The sequence below is a fragment of the Coregonus lavaretus genome (genome assembly GCF_964263955.1).
Source record: "Coregonus lavaretus genome assembly, chromosome: 27".
Taxonomy (NCBI): domain Eukaryota; kingdom Metazoa; phylum Chordata; class Actinopteri; order Salmoniformes; family Salmonidae; genus Coregonus; species Coregonus lavaretus.
In genome coordinates this window covers 32,598,411-32,620,637 of record NC_140014.1, presented here as the reverse complement: position 1 = coordinate 32,620,637, position 22,227 = coordinate 32,598,411, and the positions used below count along the sequence as shown (strand labels likewise).

The 22,227-nt window shown below is 44.8% G+C and overlaps 1 protein-coding gene across 1 annotated transcript in view; it reads right to left on the bottom strand.

The window, feature by feature from the left end:
• Positions 1 to 22,227, bottom strand: part of LOC311102973 (A-kinase anchor protein 6-like) — a gene marked incomplete at both ends in the record, with an annotated part of 205,347 nt that overhangs the window by 153,247 nt on the left and 29,873 nt on the right. The window contains 2 exons of the mRNA XM_084144478.1: positions 7,426 to 9,096; positions 15,009 to 15,260. Coding sequence (XP_084000604.1) covers positions 7,426 to 9,096; positions 15,009 to 15,260 — 1,923 coding nt within the window. The remainder of the gene's footprint in view (positions 1 to 7,425; positions 9,097 to 15,008; positions 15,261 to 22,227) is intronic.

Genomic DNA, 22,227 nt, shown 5'->3' with positions numbered 1-22,227 from the left:
GTCGTTGTCATGCTGGAAGACCCAGTCACGACCCATCTTCAATGCTCTTACTGAGGGAAGGAGGTTGTTGGCCAAGATCTCGCGATACATGGCCCCATCCATCCTCCCCTCAATACGGTGCAGTCGTCCTGTCCCCTTTGCAGAAAAGCATCCCCAAAGAATGATGTTTCCACCTCCATGCTTCACGGTTGGGATGGTGTTCTTGGGGTTGTACTCATCCTTCTTCTTCCTCCAAACACGGCGAGTGGAGTTTAGACCAAAAAGCTCTATTTTTGTCTCATCAGACCACATGACCTTCTCCCATTCCTCCTCTGCATCATCCAGATGGTCATTGGCAAACTTCAGACGGGCCTGGACATGCGCTGGCTTGAGTAGGGGGACCTTGCGTGCGCTGCAGGATTTTAATCCATGACGGCGTAGTGTGTTACTAATGGTTTTCTTTGAGACTGTGGTCCCAGCTCTCTTCAGGTCATTGAGCAGGTCCTGCCGTGTAGTTCTGGGCTGATCCCTCACCTTCCTCATGATCATTGATGCCCCACGAGGTGAGATCTTGCATGGAGCCCCAGACCGAGGGTGATTGACCATCATCTTGAACTTCTTCCATTTTCTAATAATTGCGCCAACAATTGTTGCCTTCTCACCAAGCTGCTTGCCTATTGTCCTGTAGCCCATCCCAGCCTTGTGCAGGTCTACAATTTTAACAGGTCTGTGAGAGCCGGAATTCTTACTGGTTGGTAGGTGATCAAATACTTATGTCATGCAATAAAATGCAAATGAATTACTTAAAAATCATACAATGTGATTTTCTGGATTTTTGTTTTAGATTCCGTCTCTCACAGTTGAAGTGTACCTATGATAAAAATTACAGATCTCTACATGCTTTGTAAGTAGGAAAACCTGCAAAATCGGCTGTGTATCAAATACTTGTTCTCCCCACTGTATGTGGGAACTCCTTCAAGACTGTTGGAAAAGCATTCCAAGTGAAGCTGGTTGAGAGAATGCCAAGAGTGTGCAAAGCTGTCATCAAGGCAAAGGGTAGCTATTTGAAAATATATTTTGATTTGTTTAACACTTTTTGGGTTACTACATGATTCCATATGTGTTATTTCATAGTTTTGATGTCTTCACTATTATTCTACAATGTAGAAAAAAGTAAAAATAAAGAAAAACCCTTGAATGAGTAGGTGTTCTAAAACATTTGACCGGTAGAGTATATATATATATATATTTGTTTTGTGTGGAATGAACAGCTGACTGAAGACCGGATGGCCGGGGGCATTCAAGCTTTTGAGTCTGTTTTGTCCATAACATGGACTCTTAACATGATGAAACTTTGTTTCTCCTTGCTGAAACAAGCAAATGAGTCTTTGGTTTCCTAGGCAACACCCCACACAAAGCAGCAGCAGCAGCACACATATAAATAGAATGAATAGAACGGGTTTGGAACCTCTAACCCAGGGTTCTTCAATTCCGGTCCTGGAGGGCCGAAACACCTCTGTTTTTCATCCTCTCCTTCTAATCAGGGGCTAATTCAGACCTGGGCACCAGGTGAGTGCAATTAACTACCAGGTAGAAATAAAAAACAGAAGTGTTTCGGCCCTCCAGGACCGGAATTGAAGAACCCTGCTCTAACCCAAGCAATTTGACTTGTAAACTCATGATCTTTGGGACATCCCTACCCTAACCTCTACCCTTTCATAACCATTTTAAAATGTCAACTTCAATGGGGTAGGGACGTCGCAAGGATTCCGGATAGCACAGACCTTAAACTCATGGGTACACTCGCAATGGCTGCCCGCCTGGTATTGTGATGTGTGTTCATTCAAATGATTTTAACTAATGTGGCTCATGCAATGTAATGTCTTTTTTTGTAATGCCAGTTGAGTTGAATCAACAAATCACAGCACATATTTTTGCACATATTTTCCTTCCTGCTTTGCCCCTTGGGTGCACTCGCAATGGCCGCCAGTCCACTAGAGATGTGCACGGTTATTCGAATATCTGAACGGACGTTAATATTTTTGCATCTTTTTAGATTTATCCAAAGCGTTTGACACGGTTGATCATTAAATATTAATTTCTAAATTGCATTAATACGGTTTTCATGATTATACATATAATTGGTTATATAGTTATGTTTATGATAGTGAACAATTTGTTTACGCAAACGGCTGTGCATCTACCAGGGCCATGATATCCTGTGGTGTACCACAGGGTTCGATAATTGGACCTTTGTTATTCCTACTCTATTTCAATGACCTTGCTGCTGTGCCTTCTACAGTACTTCCCATTCTCTTTGCTGATGACAACAATTTGATTTTATCACACAAGAATTTGGGTTCACTAATTCATTAAGCCAACTCAGGTATGGCCAAATTTTATGAATGGTTCCAGATAATTTGTTTATCTTTAAATGTTATAAAATCCAACTTTCTTGTATTCACTAGTAAGAATAAGAAATATTATTGAAAAGAAAGAGCCAGAATCTCAATTGGTGGGAATTAAATGGAACAAGTCACGTCCACTAGATTCCAAGGAGTTCTAATTGATGAAAAGTTATCCTGAAAAGATCATATTCAATTTGTCTGTAGCAAAGTGATGAAATATGTTGGTATCATCAGAAAGACTAGTGGTTTGGCTTCCTAACGCTATACTATAGCTTCATTTACCCATATCTCATTTACTGTAATATTGTTGGGCCAGTACATATGCCTCCTACCTACACAAATTACTCATCATACAAAATAAATTTGACTAGCCACCTCCTCTAATTATCTGGCTCCATCTACACCTTTGTTTAAGAAACTCAATATCTTGTCTATTTACGACAATAATGTACGCCAATTATGCACTTTCATCTACAAATACTCATGCCTCCAAGACAGTTTCCCTAAACCCTTCAATGGATTCTTCCAGGTTCATTCTGAAATCCATCTACAGTGGCTTGCGAAAGTATTCACCCCCCTTGGCATTTTTCCTATTTTGTTGCCTTACAACATGGAATTAAAATTGATTGGGGGTGGGGGGTTGTATCATTTGATTTACACAACATGCCTAACACTTTGAAGATGCAAAATATATAAACAAACAAGAAATAAGACAAAAAAACAGACAACTTGAGCGTGCATAACTATTCACCCACCTTTTGCAGCAATTACAGCTGTAAGTCTCTTGGGGAATGTCTCTATAAGCTTGGCACATCTAGCCACTGGGATTTTTGCCCATTCTTCAAGGCAAAACTGCTCCAGCTCCTTCAAGTTGGATGGGTTCCGCTGGTGTACAGCAATCTTTAAGTCATACCACAGATTCTCAATTGGATTGAGGTCTGGGCTTTGACTAGGCCATTCCAAGACATTTAAATGTTTTCCCTTAAACCACTCAAGTGTTACTTTAGCAGTATGCTTAGGGTCATGGTCCTGCTGGAAGGTGAACCTCCGTCCCAGTCTCAAATCTCTGGAAGACTGAAACAGGTTTCCCTCAAGAATTTCCCTGTATTTACAGCCATCCATCATTCCTTCAATTCTGACCAGTTTCCCAGTCCCTGCCGATGAAAAACATCCCCACAGCATGATGCTGCCACCACCATGCTTCACTATGGGGATGGTGTTCTCGAGGTGATGAGAGGTGTTGGGTTTGCGCCAGACATAGCGTTTTCCTTGATGGACAAAATGCTCAATTTTTGTCTCATCTGACCAGAGTACCTTCTTCCATATGTTTGGGGAGTCTACCACATGCCTTTTGGCGAACACCAAACGTGTTTGCTTATTTCTTTCTTTAAGCAATGGCTTTTTTTCTGGCCACTCTTCCATAAAGCCCAGCTCTGTGGCGTGTACGGCTTAAAGTGGTCCTATGGACAGATACTCCAATCTCCACTGTGGAGCTTTGCAGCTCCTTCAGGGTTATCTTTGGTCTCTTTGTTGTCTCTCTGATTAATGCCCTCCTTGCCTGGTCCGTGAGTTTTGGTGGGCAGCCCTCTCTTGGCAGGTTTGTTGTGGTGCCATATTCTTTCAATTTTTTATTAATGGATTTAATGGCGCTCCCTGGGATGTTCAAAGTGTCCGATATTTATAACCCAACCCTGATCTGTGCTTCTCCACAACTTTGTCACTGACCTGTTTGTAGAGCTCCTTGGTCTTCATGGTGCCACTTGCTTGGTGGTGCCCCTTGCTTAGTGGTGTTGCAGACTCTGGGGCCTTTCAGAACAGGTGTATATATACTGAGATCATGTGACACTTAGATTGCACACAGGTGGACTTTATTTAACTAATTATGTGACTTCTGAAGGTAATTGGTTGCACCAGATCTTATTTAGGGGCTTCATAGCAAAGGAGGTGAATACATATTTATTATTTAGAATTTATTGGACTATTTTGTGTATGTCCATTACATGAAATCCAAATAAAAATCCATTTAAATTTCAGGTTGTAATGCAACAAAATAGGAAAATGCCAAGGGGGATGAATAATTTTGCAAGGCACTATATATAACACAAGATTCTGCGCAAACCTTCATCCTCCCCACTGCCACACCTCACATTGTCAATTCTCTATCAGATACAGAGGTACCATACTCTGGAATTCTTATCTTCACATTGACAAAACCTAATCATCCCTCAATAACTTCACACGAAGTCTGATGAACCAAACTACCCAATAATCCCCTCCATGTAGCCTAACTCTCACACTCACACGCACATAATCAAACATGTTTTTTCTTGTATACTGAGTATATCATGTACAATTATAATTAATATATTTTTTTGTACTTATATTTGTGGTGTGGTTTTCATTGAAGCCCTTTTGGGCTTCCAACCTCAACTGCACACCGTTTTAACCAGTTTTTGTTTTTATCTGTACTGTTTTGTCTTTCACTTCTTTTCTTTGGTGCGAAAAAATAAAACCTAAAACTAAAATATCCATTTGACATTGTTACATACAAGGATAGCAAGGATTTCAAATTATAAATGTAATAAAACAAAAAAAATGTCTATGTAGTTGTGCCCATAAAATGCGCCTCATAAAAAAGACTGGTAGCCTTCACGTCTGTAGCTTGTTGTTTATGTTGGCCAATCAAAGCAGCAAAGAGGCTCAATATGTAGTGAGAGTTGATTAATGGAATGCAAGATGGAATAACATTAGGCTATAATGAGCAACTAACAGGTAGGCTGTTGTTTTATCTGAATTGGGTTGGGGAGAAAACGTAAAATGTGGCCTCAATTAGCCTAGCTGGCTAGCTACAGTGGGGAAAAAAAGTATTTAGTCAGCCACCAATTGTGCAAGTTCTCCCACTTAAAAAGATGAGAGAGGCCTGTAATTTTCATCATAGGTACATGTCAACTATGACAGACAAAATTAGATTTTTTTTCTCCAGAAAATCACATTGTAGGATTTTTAATGAATTTATTTGCAAATTATGGTGGAAAATAAGTATTTGGTCAATAACAAAAGTTTCTCAATACTTTGTTATATACCCTTTGTTGGCAATGACACTGGTCAAACGTTTTCTGTAAGTCTTCACAAGGTTTTCACACACTGTTGCTGGTATTTTGGCCCATTCCTCCATGCAGATCTCCTCTAGAGCAGTGATGTTTTGGGGCTGTCGCTGGGCAACACGGACTTTCAACTCCCTCCAAAGATTTTCTATAAGGTTGAGATCTGGAGACTGGCTAGGCCACTCCAGGACCTTGAAATGCTTCTTACGAAGCCACTCCTTCGTTGCCCGGGCGGTGTGTTTGGGATCATTGTCATGCTGAAAGACCCAGCCACGTTTCATCTTCAATGCCCTTGCTGATGGAAGGAGGTTTTCACTCAAAATCTCACGATACATGGCCCCATTCATTCTTTCCTTTACACGGATCAGTCGTCCTGGTCCCTTTGCAGAAAAACAGCCCCAAAGCATGATGTTTCCACCCCCATGCTTCACAGTAGGTATGGTGTTCTTTGGATGCAACTCAGCATTCTTTGTCCTCCAAACACGACGAGTTGAGTTTTTACCAAAAAGTTATATTTTGGTTTCATCTGACCATATGACATTCTCCCAATCCTCTTCTGGATCATCCAAATGCACTCTAGCAAACTTCAGACGGGCCTGGACATGTACTGGCTTAAGCAGGGGGACACGTCTCGCACTGCAGGATTTGAGTCCCTGGCGGCGTAGTGTGTTACTGATGGTAGGCTTTGTTACTTTGGTCCCAGCTCTCTGCAGGTCATTCACTAGGTCCCCCCGTGTGGTTCTGGGATTTTTGCTCACCGTTCTTGTGATCATTTTGACCCCACGGGGTGAGATCTTGCGTGGAGCCCCAGATCGAGGGAGATTATCAGTGGTCTTGTATGTCTTCCATTTCCTAATAATTGCTCCCACAGTTGATTTCTTCAAACCAAGCTGCTTACCTATTGCAGATTCAGTCTTCCCAGCCTGGTGCAGGTCTACAATTTTGTTTCTGGTGTCCTTTGACAGCTCTTTGGTCTTGGCCATAGTGGAGTTTGGAGTGTGACTGTTTGAGGTTGTGGACAGGTGTCTTTTATACTGATAACAAGTTCAAACAGGTGCCATTAATACAGGTAACGAGTGGAGGACAGAGGAGCCTCTTAAAGAAGAAGTTACAGGTCTGTGAGAGCCAGAAATCTTGCTTGTTTGTAGGTGACCAAAGACTTATTTTCCACCATAATTTGCAAATAAATTCATAAAAAATCCTACAATGTGATTTTCTGGAGAAAAAAAATCTCAATTTGTCTGTCATAGTTGACGTGTACCTATGATGAAAATTACAGGCCTCTCTCATCTTTTTAAGTGGGAGAACTTGCACAATTGGTGGCTGACTAAATACTTTTTTTCCCCACTGTAGCTTCTCTAGGCTACTCGAGTCAAGACAGGAACTGTTATTTGGGATGATAAATAACATTGTGGCTGCTACTTGTAAGTTAGCTAGTATTGGTTATAGCCGAGTATATTCTCGCTCTCTGCCTCTGTCTGCTCGCGCCAATCTCACTGGCACCTCCGCAATTGCAGCAATAGAGCGCCAGCCTCTCCCTCGCACAGCAGTGCACAGGTTAAAAACGTACGTTTAAACAACATGCATTTAGAATATCTGGATATCAGACAAAAATGAATGATACTATGTGAATAGTGAAATTATTTTAACCCCCCATCCCTCCAGTCCACCCATTATGCCATCATTGACTTGAATGGAGACGCCCCTTCTATTAATTCTATTTCAATTCTAGCCCATGCAGTCAGGAGCTATTCAAACGGTTATTACGGTGATCGTGGTCATTTAGCTGGCCAATTACCATCATCCAACATTCCATGACCGTCACAGCCCTAAGTCCATCTACTGTAAATTTTAGGTCCTAGAATAGCCAATGCTTGAAACAACAACAACATCATAGTAAAACTGTATGTGCCAGAAGCTGAGGCTCTAATTACCTCTATCTTGCCCCATATGTCTGGGTGGTTGTCGTGGTGCTGGATGTCATCCAGTAGCTGTTGGATGAGGGGTTTACACTGTCTCTCTATGTGGGGGGCCATGGTAGTGGGAGTGGTGGTGGTAGGCTGCAGGGGGAGAGACCTGTTGGCGTCTCTCCTTCTGGATCCAGTGGAACTCCCTCTGGTCTCCCCGGAGCTCCAGCCCCTGTTGTTGTCTCTCATCCTACTCTCCCTGGAGCTCCAGGCCTCGTCCTCAGACAGCAGGTCACTGAGGGGGCCCGACTCGATGCTCTCATCCAGGGATGGAGCCATGTCGCTGGACGAGGTGGGCGAGAAGCGGCCCATCCCCACACGGAAAGGCCTCTTGTAGGGGTGTTGGAGGGCGTGGAAGCCCAGAGGGGGTTGGGGGCTGCCTGGGCCCTCGCCCTCCCAGTCTGAATTGACCTCGGTCAGCTCCCAATCGTCTACATCCTGAATGGACTCATGGTGTCCCTGGTGGCCAGGTCTCTGGGCCAGGGTCTCCAGCTTCATAGCCAGCATCTCTGTCTTCTTCAGCTGGGCGGGCAGAGCCAAGAACTCATCTGACCCGAACCAGTGCTCCTCGCTGGGGTTAGGGCTGGCCTCCGCTGAGGCTGTGGCTGGGTGGTGGAGGTGGGGGCACTGGGGCTGGATGATCCAGACGGCTTCCTTGGTGGGAGGGTGGAAGTCCTCGCTGGAGGCTTTGTTGTGGGACTCGTGGTCTGAGGGCTCCCTCATAGCAGAGGGTAGGGGGCTGTCTGTGTCTCTGTCTGTCTGTGGATCCTCCAGGGCCCTGCTACATCCCCTGTTGCCTGAGAAGAGGGTGGGGATGGAGGAGAGGTCCTGGGGGAAGTGGCCTCCCTGGCCTGCCTCTGAGGAGCTCCTCTGTAGGGGGATTTGAGCGCCAACAGGGCTTCTCGGTCTCTGGTACCCTCCAGCCTCTCTCTGTCTGCTGGCCTGCAGGTTCCTGCTGTTCATGGCCTGCAGGCTGTCATAGGACTGGGAGGCATTGCTGGGGTACACAGCGTTCAGCTCCAGCCAGAACTTGGAGCGGTCGGGAGGGTCCAGGAGAGAGGGAGTACTCCGGCTCAGGTCTCCCTGGAATTGAAGAGAGGGAGGCAGGGTGGATCTCCTCAGGCTGAGGCTGGACTCAGTCTCTCCCTCCAGGTACATGGGCTTCTTAGGCAAGGCAGGCTGGGTGGGGGACACCTCGTTACTCACGCTGCCCTGGAGGGGCCGCTTGGAGAGTGGAGTGCTCTCGCTCTGGGGCGTGCCGCAGTGCATTTTGGGTCCAGGTGCAGGGTTGTTCTCCTCCCCTGTGCTGGAGGTCGTGTCTCTGTGTTTCTCTATAGGGGTGCCTGGCCCCTCCTCTTCCTGCTCTGGGATGGCCCCCTGGCTCTGGCTCTGCTTGGCTGCGATGGTCAGCAGGTCCACACTCTGGATGAGCTCTGGGAAGTCTCTCTCTAGACTGGGGTAGCTACAGCAGGGCTCCTGCCCCTGGCCCGATCCGCTGGTACCCTCCTGGTCCTCACTGGGGCTGTAGTCGCTGAGCTCGTAGGCTGTGATGCCACAGTCCAGGGAGAAGTAGTCCTGACTGCACTTAATGGTCAGCTGGCCGCAGTCGTCCACCTCAGTCAGAGCATCCAGGCGAGCCTGGGGGAGATGGGGGGGGGGGGGAGAAACACTTGATTAACACACCGCTACTCACAATATTCAAGTTACAATGCTTTAAAGAGGCAATCTGCAGTTCAAACAACAACAAAGTGGACACCATGCCACTGTTTAGGTAAACAGGTGAGGGATGAGGCTGGAGAAATGTAAACACAAGTCAGCTATGGATACAATGACTGACCATCCATGAGATCAAAATTATAGTTTTAACTATATTTTTAAGCTGTACAGTGTTTGTTTACAATTGCATTGTTTATAAACAATGGAGTAAAACAAGCTTATATTTTGGGTTCTGATGGGGTACGACTGTTGAACTAAACTCATGAGGGATTTAGAAGTTACATTCTTCAAGAATCAAAGGCTGTATATAATTAATTTAAGGTAAAAAATGTATGTATCAATCACATATTGCCCCTTAAATAAACCAAATAGGAGTTGTGTTTTCCAACATAAAAGAAAAGCAACTCCTAAGAGTCTGTGTTATGTTACAGTAAATCATATTCCACACTCATGGAGTCATCAGCTGTAGTAATTCCTGCATGTGCCACAAGGTGGTGTGTATTATTTATGTAACAGACAATGGAGCAGCTGTGTTGTGTAATGTGGAAATCTTTTCTCTCTCAAAATGTTTCTATTTTTACCTGGTGTTTTATGCACACAGTGTGTGGGGTTAGTCTCCTAAACTGACATTTCCAAAAGATGATCCTATTGTAGAGGCCTGGATGTCCAGTGGACGGCTGAAGAGGCCAGCATGATCAATTGACAGGACATCCAGTGAACACACACACACATCCTTTCTTTGTTCTTTGTAATAATATCATTGAATAAGGCCTGCTCAGATGGTCAACCTTAGCTAAACTCGTTTTAAATGTGTACACTTTGTTTCCCTTCAGTTGAATTTCTCTACAGTTTGATACACATAAAAAAAGACTTCCGTTTACTATAAAATACTATAGTACTTACTATAGAATTCTATAGAATTATGTAGTAAACTGTAGTATACTGTAGAATCCTATACTCCACACTGTAGTATCCCTCGATTTGTTTTTTTGTATTTATTATGGATCCCCATTAGTTCCTGCCAAGGCAGCAGCTACTCTTCCTGTGGTGCAGCAAAATTAAAGCAGTTATAAAAAATTTAAAACATTACAATACATTCACAACAGATTTCACAACACATTAACTGTGTGCCCTCAGGCCCCTACTCTACTACCACATATCTCCAACACAAAATCCATGTGTATGTGTGTGTATAGTGCGTATGTTATCGTGTGTGTGTATGCATGTCTCTGTGCCTATGTTTTATTGCTTGCATCAGTTACCTGATGTGGAATAGAGTTCCATGTAGTTATGGCTCTATGTAGTACTGTGCACCTCCCATAGTCTGCTATGGACTTTGTGACTGTGAAGTCACAATTGGTACCCTTACACAAGTACCAATTGGATGTGCCCTTTGATGTACACAGAGAGCTAACATGAATAATATGCATGTCAATCTCTCCTGGCTCAAAGTAGAGGAGAGATTGACTTCATCACTACTTGTATTTGTGAGAGGTATTGACATGTTGAATGCACCGAGCTGTCTGTTTGAACTAACTTCTTACTATAGAATTTTGTAGTATACTGTAGACACGACCCTTACACAAGTACCAAATATGAAGCTGCAAGTCTCGAGAAGCTAACCACAAACTTCCTGAAATGTTACTTACAGGAGACAAGGCAGCAGAGATGTAACATTTACCATACTAGGTAGCAAAACTAATCCTGTTATTGAAGTTCACGCCCGGTGCAAGAAACTCATGTTTATGACAGAAAGAACTTACATAATTGTGACAGTAAAGTAATGAATGTATACTTAATTAAATCAATGTAGAAAACATCTAGACGAAGGAAGTTTCACTTTGTACTAGTGTTTGCATCTGGGTGTGACTACTTGTACCCAGAGCACTCTGTATTAAAGCTATTACCTCTGACTCCAGTCTCCTTTATCTTTACAAAGTTAACTTGTATCTGAACATTTCAGTCTCACTGTGATGTGTAATGTGGCAATATTTTTATTTCTCGCAATATTTTTCTGTGTGTTTACCTGGTGTTCTGTGTACACAGTGTGTGGGAGTTAGTCTCCCAAACTGAAATATACCAAAAGCTTAGCCTATCAAATTTTACAAAAGCCTGTTGCTCTCTTAGAAGCTTATCTTTGTTATTATGAGTTCAAAAACATCAAACACATCTCTGCTGTAAAGAGAAGTTATCACACAAACGGTCCATTTATAAAAAATAAAAAACGGTGAAGAGCTGAACTTCCTGCTCTTGACAACAACAAAACACTAATTACATTTACAGCTGATATTTTGGTCATTTAGCAGACGGCCAGACGCTAATAATATCTATTTCACAAGAAGCAGTGTATAAATACTGCTCTGATCACGATGTAGAGGACAGACAACAGATACCCCAGACAAAGACAAAACGCCTACATCTAAAAAGATGGAGATGTCTGACGATGTGTTCGCCAGTCCTGACACTACGAGGAGCCGTCGGGTGAATTATCCGCAGTCGGAGGAGACGTGTGATGATTTGTATGCTTGTTCAGACATCCTCACAGACCTGGGATCACCAGACTGTGGGCCAGAGAATCAGGGTTCAACTCCCTCTGAGTCCGGAGGGGTAAAGCAAGGTGTGAGGCGCAGCACCCTGGCTGTGGTGGGACAGGGTCTACTGAGTGTCCTCCTACTGACAACTCTCATCAGACTACGCTCCTACAACTACTACAAGGACATCAGCCAGAGAGAAAACCAGATGATACAGTCTGTGTCTCTCTTCAAGACCAACTACACTGATGAGAGAGTTACAGAGAGAGAGAGAAACCAGTTACAGGGAGAGAGAGACCAGTTACACAGAGAGAGACACCAGTTACATAGAGAGAGACCAGTTACACAGAGAGAGAGACCAGTTACACAGAGAGAGAGACCAGTTACACAGAGAGAGACCAGTTACACAGAGAGAGAGACCAGTTACATGGAGAGAGAGACCAGTTACACAGAGAGAGAGACCAGTTACAGAGAGAGAAAGACCAGTTACAGACAGAGAAAGACCAGTTACACAGAGAGAAAGACCAGTTACTGAGAGAGAGACCAGTTACAGAGAGATATAGACCAGTTACATGGAGAGAGAGACCAGTTACAGAGAGAGTGAGACCAGTTACAGAGAGAGAGACCAGTTACAGAGAGATAGAGACCAGTTACATGGAGAGAGACCAGTTACAGAGAGAGAGACCAGTTATAGAGAGAGAGACCAGTTACAGAGAGAGAGAGACCAGTTACAGAGAGAGAGACCAGTTACAGAGAGATAGAGACCAGTTACATGGAGAGAGACCAGTTACAGAGAGAGAGACCAGTTATAGAGAGAGAGACCAGTTACAGAGAGAGAGAGACCAGTTACAGAGAGAGCGACCAGTTACAGAGAGAGAGACCAGTTATAGAGAGAGAGACCAGTTACAGAGAGAGAGAGACCAGTTACAGAGAGAGAGACCAGTTACAGAGAGATAGAGACCAGTTACATGGAGAGAGAGACCAGTTACAGAGAGAGAGACCAGTTACAGAGAGAGAGACCAGTTACAGAGAGAGAGACCAGTTACAGAGAGAGAGAGACCAGTTACAGAGAGAGAGAGACCAGTTACAGAGAGAGAGAGACCAGTTACAGAGAGAGAGAGAGAGACCAGTTACAGAGAGAGAGAGACCAGTTACAGAGAGAGAGACCAGTTACAGAGAGATAGAAAGGTTGGATATGATTGTTATAGGGTCCTGTCCACAAGGATGGAGAAGCTTTAACACTAGTTGTTATTGTGCCTCTTCTGAGAAGAAATCCTGGGCTGAGAGCAGACAGGACTGCAGAGAGAGGAGCAGACCTGGTGGTCGTTAATAATGAAGGGGAACAGAGATTTATCAATGGACGTGATGCAGCAGCATTTGTCTGGATTGGTCTGTCTGATTTAGAGACTGAGGGGATCTGGAAGTGGGTGGACGGCACACCACTGACCACAGGGTACAGGCAGAGTGACCAGCCTAATAACCAGGATGGAAACCAGGATTGTGTGATATTCAGAGGCCAACAACCAAACCAACTAATGGTATGGAATGACGTTGCATGTAATACAAATTGGCACTGGATCTGAGAAATAAGATTCACATACAGTATACGGTCTCTAAACTACTGTTTAAGTTGGGTTATAACAGCCTGGAGATGGATGTTATTTGGTAGAGTAATATTGTTGGTGTCAAGCCACTCAGAACTATACCTGGCAGAGTGGGACACAGCGTCGAGTGTAAAATTGCATAATACACAGTGAGGGAAAAAAGTATTTGATCCCCTGCTGATTTTGTACGTTTGCCCACTGACAAAGACATGATCAGTCTATAATTTTAATGGTAGGTTTATTTGAACAGTGCGAGACAGAATAACAACAAAAAAATCCAGAAAAACGCATGTCAAAAATTGTATAAATTGATTTGCATTTTAATGAGGGAAATAAGTATTGACCCCCCCTCAATCAGAAAGATTTCTGGCTCCCAGGTGTCTTTTATACAGGTAACGAGCTGAGATTAGGAGCACACTCTTAAAGGGAGTGCTCCTAATCTCAGCTTGTTACCTGTATAAAAGACACCTGTCCACAGAAGCAATCAATCAATCAGATTCCAAACTCTCCACCATGGCCAAGACCAAAGAGCTCTCCAAGGATGTCAGGGACAGATTGTAGACCTACACAAGGCTGGAATGGGCTACAAGACCATCGCCAAGCAGCTTGGTGAGAAGGTGACAACAGTTGGTGCGATTATTCGCAAATGGAAGAAACACAAACGAACTGTCAATCTCCCTCGGCCTGGGGCTCCATGCAAGATCTCACCTCGTGGAGTTGCAATGATCATGAGAACGGTGAGGAATCAGCCCAGAACTACACGGGAGGATCTTGTCAATGATCTCAAGGCAGCTGGGACCATAGTCACCAAGAAAACAATTGGTAACACACTATGCCGTGAAGGACTGAAATCCTGCAGCGCCCACAAGGTTTTTCTGCTAAGGGGACAGGACAACTTCACTGCATCAAAGGGACGATGGACGGGACCGTCAAATCTTGGGTGAGAACCTCCTTCCCTCAGCCAGGGCATTGAAAATGGGTCGTGGATGGGTATTCCAGCATGACAATGACCCAAAACACACCGCCAAGGCAACAAAGGAGTGGCTCAAGAAGAAGCACATTAAGGTCCTGGAGTGGCCTAGCCAGTCTCCAGACCTTAATCCCATAGAAAATCTGTGGAGGGAGTTGAAGGTTTGAGTTGGCAAACGTCAGCCTCAAAACCTTAATGACTTGGAGAAGATCTGCAAAGATGAGTGGGACAAAATCCCTCCTGAGATGTGTGCAAACCTGGTGGCCAACTACAAGAAACGTCTGACCTCTGTGATTGCCAACAAGGGTTTTGCCACCAAGTACTAAGTCATGTTTTGCAGGGGGGTCAAATACTTATTTCCCTCACTAAAATGCAAATCAATTTATAACATTCTGTCTCTCACTGTTCAAATAAACCTACCATTAAAATTATAGACTGATCATTTCTTTGTCAGTGGGCAAACGTACAAAATCAGCAGGGGATCAAATACTTTTTTCCCTCACTGTACTATCAGTGTACTCTTATTTCCCAAAATAGAGTGAATATCATACTGTACAAATGCATCTTTTAATCAATTGTTTAATATGCTACTGTCATGTTGTACATGTGTTCTTTCTGCTGATGCCTATTTCATAAATCACAGAAACCTGAAAGGCTGTCATGTTTATTGTAGGATAGCTATAGTTGTGTACAGCACATGCCATGCCAGGGAGGCTGTGAATTATTAACCTGCTGTTGGTCCTGAGAGAAGGCCTGCAGTATGTCTGTCTGTCGGGTGTAGTTTCCGTTGGAGTCCTGGAGGCCCTGCAGCAGCCTCTCCTTCAGTACCAGGACAGAGACACGGAGCTGGTGCCACAGCAGCTGCACACTACGGATGTCCACAATGATGTTCACAGAGTAGGACAGCAGCTTCAAGGAGAACTCTGTCTCCAGCAGCGCATGGATCTGCTCCACATGGTCCGAGATGTCCTCGCAAATGTCCTACACAAACACACACACACACGGGAGAGAAGGGACAAATATTTGTTTTTTTATGATAACACTTACACAAGCCTGGCATTGAAGAGATAATTATTGTATTTTTATATGCTTAACTACTCCGAAATAAACGTACACGTTATCTTGACGCTCTACAGACTGAAAACAGAGCAGACAGACATGATTGTGAGTCTCCCTTAGGGCTGTTGCGGTGACCGTATTACCGCCACACCGGCGGTCACGAGTCATGAAGGCAGTCAAATTCTATGTGACCGTTTAGTCACGGTAATTAGGCTTCTCCAAGCTCTGATGCTGCTGATGGTCATTAGTAGCCTACCAAACTTGCTAACTGGCTGGTACTCAGCACCCTATTGTCCCTCTAATCACTCTGACATCAATGCAAATGTGTTTGAAAATCTAATCAAACACTTCATGAGAGCCCATGAGCTCATGTTGCGCAACATTTCAATAGGCTATGCAATTGCGCGAGAAAACATTGTGACAAACATTGTGACGGCCTCTAATAAAAAGGATCAGCTTTCTATAGGCTAGGCCTACTATATTTATTTCTCAACTTTCCTAATATTAAGCACATTGCTTATATTTACAACAGGAGTATAGCCTACCTGGCTGGCATGAAAATAAACCACAGGGAAAAGCGTCCTCCATTTGCATAGATGACATGTATTTTTTCCCGCTGCACCTGTTTCGATACAGGTGCATGATAATGGTCCATTCTAAATCAAAACAAAATTTCACACATATATTATTTTGTATAGATTAAATTAAGAATAGTCTGATGGGTGACAATATTAGCCTATCACTTGTGAATTATATATTATCACTTGAGACTTTTTCGAATCATAGTCGCACACCTCATGTAGCCTAGCCCATAGGCCTATATGTTTTAATAAGGTTTGTATCACAACTAAAGTGGCCAAATAACTTCTTAAAATAAAGCACATTAATCCGTTTTACATAAGCAGCGAGTGAGTTTCAAATTTGGGGAAGATCATTTTCACCATAAAAATGCACCTTTATAATAAAAGCCTTACATGCATAATTGCATTTGCGATCACTTTGATAATGGTGTTTTCCGCTAATGGAACATTCTCGCTTATAGCCTACTACCATGTGCGCATTGCGGCGCTTATATAATGTGAAGAAATAACCTAATAGTTTATCAACATTTTAAGCTAAATGTTCTGATCTGTTGCGTCAAAAAGTTTTTTTGATGCTAGTGGTTGTATTAATTTGTACAGCCATTTGGCATAGCCAGATCAGGACCTAACATAAGGACAACTCAGAGTATGCTATTCTGTTCTTCTGAAATAGACTACATTTTCTACATATCATGCTTCTTTAGACCTGTCTAAAATAAATAATGGATTTACTGTGGAGGTGTACGCTATATTACATGGATTTATTATTTACATTTACATTTACGTCATTTAGCAGACGCTCTTATCCAGAGCGACTTACATTATTATTATTTTTTTCATACCCCCTGTGGGAATCGAACCCACAACCCTGGCGTTGCAAACGCCATGCTCTATCAACTGAGCTACATCCCTGCCGGCCATTCCCTCCCCTACCCTGGACGACGCTGGGCCAATTGCGCGCCGCCCCATGGGTCTCCCATGGGTCTCCCGGTCACGGCCGGCTACGACAGAGCCTGGATTCGAACCAGGATCTCTAGTGGCACAGCTAGCACTGCGATGCAGTGCCTTAGACCACTGCGCCACTCAGGCGCAGTGGTCTACTTTTTTAAATGTAGATGTTCCAAAGGTCAGCATCAGTGGCTTGTAGGCTATGTGTGGAAGCCAGGAGATGCTAAATGTGTTTGTTAATTAACGGTCAATTACCGTGAGATCGACAGTTATTTGCTTGACAGTCACCGGCTGAAGAAATTGAGTGACAGCCACAGCCCTAGTCTCATTGCCAGTACATTAAAAGCAGAACCAAGTGGTGGCGATTAAGTCATAACAGCCATGTTAAAAATATGAGTCAGTCTCACATGGAGGCAGGGCCGTCCCGCAGTTTGACGAGGGAGGCATTTTCTGAGCTAAACTGACCAAGAGGCACCTCCAACAACACATAAAACCTCACATAATTCTGCCTAAAAACAATGACAATTTCTCTCAACCAGTGGCATATGGGTTTTTTAAGTGAGCCCTGATGCCGCCCTGTGATAAAAAGTGGCCACTTTGTCAAAGGCAGGGGCGCAAAATATGTATCTTGTCGATTCCCAGCGGGCCTCTCCATGGTGCTGTTGGAGAGACGTATCGCTGCGGCACTCCACCAACATTCCGTCAAAAAAAGAATCTAACATAAATCATGTAGCAGATATAGCATATGGTAGAAAGAGTATGTGGCCTTTTAGGTTAGGCTATTTGATCGGAGAAACCTGCATGATGTAAAAAGTTTCCGTCTCATTACATTACCATACATTTTATCTCCAGCCTGTAGACTACAGATAAAATGTATGACAATGTAATGAGACGGAAACCTTTTACATCATGCAGGTTTCTCCGATCAAATAGCCTAACCTAAATGACGCCCCAATCAAATAAAAAATGCGCTGACATGTTAACAAACAACATATCCTAAAAACAGGACAGGTCAAAGTAAAATGGACAATATTGAATGGACAATCAGGCTACTCACAACTGCTGTCCAGGAGTTTCATCCCATGGGCTAAATTGTCATGATCAGTGGTTTCAAGTTTGTATCTGTCCATTTTTTACGAGCTGATCATAGAGCAAAAGAAAATACTTCTGCATTTCCCACTGTGTAAACACATTGCAAATAGGCTCAGGATAACTCCTGATAAAGTTGTGTAGCTGATATTCAGAGCTTAAATAGCCACATTGATTAGTCATAGATATCAGGTCTAATAAAGCCAATGCAACGGCCTGTTTTACAAACGGTGGGCCTACCACATGGATGGGCATTCATAAAATTCCATTGTGGGCTGACATGGTAGGCTACACCCCAGTAAGCGCGGACCGACGCCGACGTCTTTTGGATGTCTTTTTTGGCCCTGTCCGGACTTATTTTTTTGATGCAGTCCGGACCGGCCTTGATTTTCACGTCCACGGACGTTGGTTTTTGGTCCGATGCGGAACAAATCTGAGCCAATCATAGACGTCTATGTTTGGTTCAGATTTTGTCCTGTCTGGACCAGACCAGCCTTGATTTGGCCCAAACATTGACGTTTATAAAATACTTATTTTCAACTTTCATTCAGAACCGAAAATGAACCTGATTTCAGTGTCAGGAAAATACGTATTTTCAAGTCCGGAAAATTCGTATTTTCACCTTTCATTCAGAACCTGCTTACTGGGACTATTCTAGTTTTGACAGTAGCATGTGACTCTTAGCCAATGCTAACCATTTCCTGAAGAGAAGACCCTAAGCAGGTGGCTCATGATAAGTATTGGACATTGTCAGCATTCACAGGGCTGGGATACAAAATGTGAAGCCTGTAAATTGAACTGTAGACCAGAACGTGTCTCAGTGCATTACATATAAAAAATTACCTCATTTTTATATTGCATAACTGTATAGTCTTGCAATGAAGCTATGAGGAGGGTGGAGTCATTCCACTACTGTACCGTACCAGTAACATCATGTCTGATCTGATCATAACTGGTCAGTGTGGGCGCCATGACAACTCCATGACAACTGACCCAGTCCCACCCAACCCTTCTCTACCACAGCTGCTAGCCTGGCCAGGACTGGTCTGTCAAACCAGACCCATACTGTATATAGTGACAGACAGTTGATACAGCAATGATGATAGGAGAAACTGCTTCACATTGAATATATTCCCTTCAGCCATTTATACATTCACATCCTGACTGGTACTCCACACATGGTGCCCAGAGCATCTCAAGTGTAAGCATTAAAATAGGATAATTCCCACATATAATGGTTTATTCATTTGGGCTACAGTAGAAGCACCTCGGAATATTCTAGAAAACGTTGGATGATCACAACTAAGGCTTATTAAGTACAGTATGACAATGAGTTATTACTATTTATCACAATACTTGTTACACTGTACTTACAACTGTAATTACACGATAATAAGGACACTAACGTTACTGCTAGCTCACTTTTACCCTGCATACGAACATACACATTTCAGTCAAAGTATCTATAGGCTGCCTGTGTAATCACACTGAACAGTCCTCGGCATTCCACTTACACACTTGGGGTTTGGACACTAAAACAACAACAAAACATGGTTTCCTTACTCAGTTCATATCTCAGTCATCAAGTCTGCCCCATTCACTTATTACAGGCTAACGATGAATGATATTTGATATAAAACGAAAGGGAAACCCAGCACATATGGAGCATTCTGACAGCATGTCAGTAGTCTCATCTCCTAGAGAGACACTTCTTCTTCCTCCTTCCTCTAGTTTAAGGACTAGGGTGAAGTTGTCCCTAGACGCTGGTCTTGGGTACATATTTAGATTCCCCACTAACAGTTAAGGTTAGGATTTTGGGAGAGGAAGCTGATAGTAGATTTGTACCTAGGGCCAACTTTACCCCAGAGCCTCTGAAGTTACAACAGCACATGTTTGACAGCATGTGTTTAGTCAGGCTATGGTTGACATTTACCCCCTCCGCCAGTCCTGGGGTGAGATTTGGGGAAACTTGGAGTTGGGATCTTTCTCCCCTCCCCCAGTCCTGGGGTGAGATTTGGGGAAACTTGGAGTTGGGATCTTTCTCCCCTCCCCCAGTCCTGGGGTGAGATTTGGGGAAACTTGGAGTTGGGATCTTTCTCCCCTCCCCCAGTCCTGGGGTGAGATTTGGGGAAACTTGGAGTTGGGATCTTTCTCCCCTCCCCCAGTCCTGGGGTGAGATTTGGGGAAACTTGGAGTTGGGATCTTTCTCCCCTCCCCCAGTCCTGGGGTGAGATTTGGGGAAACTTGGAGTTGGGATCTTTCTCCCCTCCCCCAGTCCTGGGGTGAGATTTGGGGAAACTTGGAGTTGGGATCTTTCTCCCCTCCCCCAGTCCTGGGGTGAGATTTGGGGAAACTTGGAGTTGGGATCTTTCTCCCCTCCCCCAGTCCTGGGGTGAGATTTGGGGAAACTTGGAGTTGGGATCTTTCTCCCCTCCCCCAGTCCTGGGGTGAGATTTGGAGAAACTTGGAGTTGGGATCTTTCTCCCCTCCCCCAGTCCTGGGGTGAGATTTGGAGAAACTTGGAGTTGGGATCTTTCTCCCCTCCGCCAGTCCTGGGTGAGATTTGGAGAAACTTGGAGTTGGGATCTTTCTCCCCTCCCCCAGTCCTGGGGTGAGATTTGGAGAAACTTGGAGTTGGGATCTTTCTCCCCTCCCCCAGTCCTGGGGTGAGATTTGGGGAAACTTGGAGTTGGGATCTTTCTCCCCTCCCCCAGTCCTGGGTGAGATTTGGGGAAACTTGGAGTTGGGATCTTTCTCCCCTCCCCCAGTCCTGGGGTGAGATTTGGGGAAACTTGGAGTTGGGATCTTTCTCCCCTCCCCCAGTCCTGGGGTGAGATTTGGGGAAACTTGGAGTTGGGATCTTTCTCCCCTCCCCCAGTCCTGGGGTGAGATTTGGGGAAACTTGGAGTTGGGATCTTTCTCCCCTCCCCCAGTCCTGGGGTGAGATTTGGGGAAACTTGGAGTTGGGATCTTTCTCCCCTCCCCCAGTCCTGGGGTGAGATTTGGGGAAACTTGGAGTTGGGATCTTTCTCCCCTCCCCCAGTCCTGGGGTGAGATTTGGGGAAACTTGGAGTTGGGATCTTTCTCCCCTCCCCCAGTCCTGGGGTGAGATTTGGGGAAACTTGGAGTTGGGATCTTTCTCCCCTCCCCCAGTCCTGGGGTGAGATTTGGAGAAACTTGGAGTTGGGATCTTTCTCCCCTCCCCCAGTCCTGGGGTGAGATTTGGAGAAACTTGGAGTTGGGATCTTTCTCCCCTCCGCCAGTCCTGGGTGAGATTTGGAGAAACTTGGAGTTGGGATCTTTCTCCCCTCCCCCAGTCCTGGGGTGAGATTTGGAGAAACTTGGAGTTGGGATCTTTCTCCCCTCCCCCAGTCCTGGGGTGAGATTTGGGGAAACTTGGAGTTGGGATCTTTCTCCCCTCCCCCAGTCCTGGGTGAGATTTGGGGAAACTTGGAGTTGGGATCTTTCTCCCCTCCCCCAGTCCTGGGTGAGATTTGGGGAAACTTGGAGTTGGGATCTTTCTCCCCTCCCCCAGTCCTGGGGTGAGATTTGGGGAAACTTGGAGTTGGGATCTTTCTCCCCTCCCCCAGTCCTGGGGTGAGATTTGGGGAAACTTGGAGTTGGGATCTTTCTCCCCTCCCCCAGTCCTGGGGTGAGATTTGGGGAAACTTGGAGTTGGGATCTTTCTCCCCTCCCCCAGTCCTGGGGTGAGATTTGTGGAAACTTGGAGTTGGGATCTTTCTCCCCTCCCCCAGTCCTGGGGTGAGATTTGTGGAAACTTGGAGTTGGGATCTTTCTCCCCTCCCCCAGTCCTGGGGTGAGATTTGGGGAAACTTGGAGTTGGGATCTTTCTCCCCTCCCCCAGTCCTGGGGTGAGATTTGGGGAAACTTGGAGTTGGGATCTTTCTCCCCTCCCCCAGTCCTGGGGTGAGATTTGGGGAAACTTGGAGTTGGGATCTTTCTCCCCTCCCCCAGTCCTGGGGTGAGATTTGTGGAAACTTGGAGTTGGGATCTTTCTCCCCTCCCCCAGTCCTGGGGTGAGATTTGTGGAAACTTGGAGTTGGGATCTTTCTCCCCTCCCCCAGTCCTGGGGTGAGATTTGGGGAAACTTGGAGTTGGGATCTTTCTCCCCTCCCCCAGTCCTGGGGTGAGATTTGGGGAAACTTGGAGTTGGGATCTTTCTCCCCTCCCCCAGTCCTGGGGTGAGATTTGTGGAAACTTGGAGTTGGGATCTTTCTCCCCTCCCCCAGTCCTGGGGTGAGATTTGGGGA